This window comes from Myotis davidii, unplaced genomic scaffold, assembly GCF_000327345.1.
Source record: "Myotis davidii unplaced genomic scaffold, ASM32734v1 scaffold425, whole genome shotgun sequence".
In the NCBI taxonomy this organism is placed as follows: Eukaryota; Metazoa; Chordata; class Mammalia; order Chiroptera; family Vespertilionidae; genus Myotis; species Myotis davidii.
This window is the reverse complement of record NW_006296413.1, coordinates 4,006,181-4,007,645: the sequence shown is the minus strand read 5'-3', so window position 1 is coordinate 4,007,645 and position 1,465 is coordinate 4,006,181. Positions and strand designations below refer to the sequence as shown.

Genomic DNA, 1,465 nt, shown 5'->3' with positions numbered 1-1,465 from the left:
CTGCCGGACCCCCCCAGCGCCCTGCCGGACCCCCCCAGCGCCCTGCATTCCAACTGAAGCCAGGGTTCTGTTCAGCATCCCTGATCAGCTTGGGTCAGGTTCTGTCCTGCTGGATTCTGAGAACCCACGGGGACAAAAGTCAACGTGTACTTCTAAACAACCACTTACGAGCAGAGGTGGCAAAAGCAGAAAGAACTCTATTTCTTGGGAGAAAAAGGAGACATGTGTAATACTTTAAACAATAAAGACTTTTTTAAAAAAAGAAGGAACTCTATTTCTGCGCCTCAGGAGGCTGAATGACTTCCTTTGGTTCCCTCCCTCACTCGACTCTTGTGGACACTTCTTTAAAGAAGAAGTTGCAAGAGTGTTTTACATAAAAATGTTGCTTAGGTCATGGACTCCAAGTCCTAACAGGCGCCAAAGCCACCAGCAGCCCCGTCCAGGCTGGTCTCTGCACGTGGAATGACATTTTAAAAATGTCATTAGGTCACCCTTCACTTAAATTCTCCAAAGGCTTCAATTCACCTCCAGAAATGGAGTCATTCACTCATTCATTCACTCATTCATTCATTCATTTGCCACCTTAAGCTGCTCACATATCACCCACTCAAGGAGGGCGTCCCTTGTTAGGTTTCCTTCACCCACCTGCCTCCCTGGCTTCCCTGCTCTAATTTTCCCCGTAGCGATCACCACCTGACACCCAGTCACCTCATGAGCCATTCATTCGTCTGCCTGGCTCCCTGCTACCAATATGAGCCCTGGGGAGGGCGAGAGCTTTTGGCTGCTGAGTTCACAGCTGTGTCTCCAATGCTTAAACCCACAGCCGTGCGGGGTCTGCTCACAGGTGGGGGAGGGCGGAGAGGCCGCTGGGCAGGAAGCGCGGGCAGGATCGGGAAGGGCAGAAGCCCACCTGGTGCAGGGCATCTGCCTTGTCCGTGTGCTTCCTCCGGCTGCGCTGGGCAGACGCCCGGTTCTTCTGTTTCTTCTTCAGCTGCCTCTGAGGCCCCTCGGGGTCCTGCAGGCCACAAGCAAACGGTTCAGGCCCCGGCAGCGGCTGGTGCCTTCCATTCTGGCCTAGTGTAAAGCCATGCCCTACCCGAGTCAAGTCCCCAAAGGTCCCCTTTCCCCCAGAAGCCACCTCTGGCTCCCTTGGAGCCCACACCCCCCACTGCAAGCATGGCGCGCCTCGTCGGGAATGCCGCCCTTACTCGGTGTCAATCTCCGGCTCACACCTCACGTTGGGGGAGGACAACTGAAGAAGCTGAGAGGCTGGGATTCGAACCCAGGCAGACCTGACTCCACTTCCACACTCTCTTTATCAGCTATGTGGCTCTGGGCAAGTCACTCACTTCTCTGAACCAAACATATCCACTCCATGACAAAGCAGGTGGCCCAGGGCCAGCCAGGCGTTAATAAGGGTCAGCCGCCCAACACTGTTATTTCCACAGTCAGGTGGTTTCCCTAG

The 1,465-nt window shown here is 54.6% G+C and overlaps 1 protein-coding gene across 1 annotated transcript in view; it reads right to left on the bottom strand.

Annotated features, from left to right (window-relative positions):
* Positions 1-1,465, bottom strand: part of BATF2 (basic leucine zipper transcription factor, ATF-like 2) — a 4,027-nt gene that overhangs the window by 1,430 nt on the left and 1,132 nt on the right. The window contains 1 exon segment of the mRNA XM_006771717.2: positions 911-1,015. Coding sequence (XP_006771780.2) covers positions 911-1,015 — 105 coding nt within the window.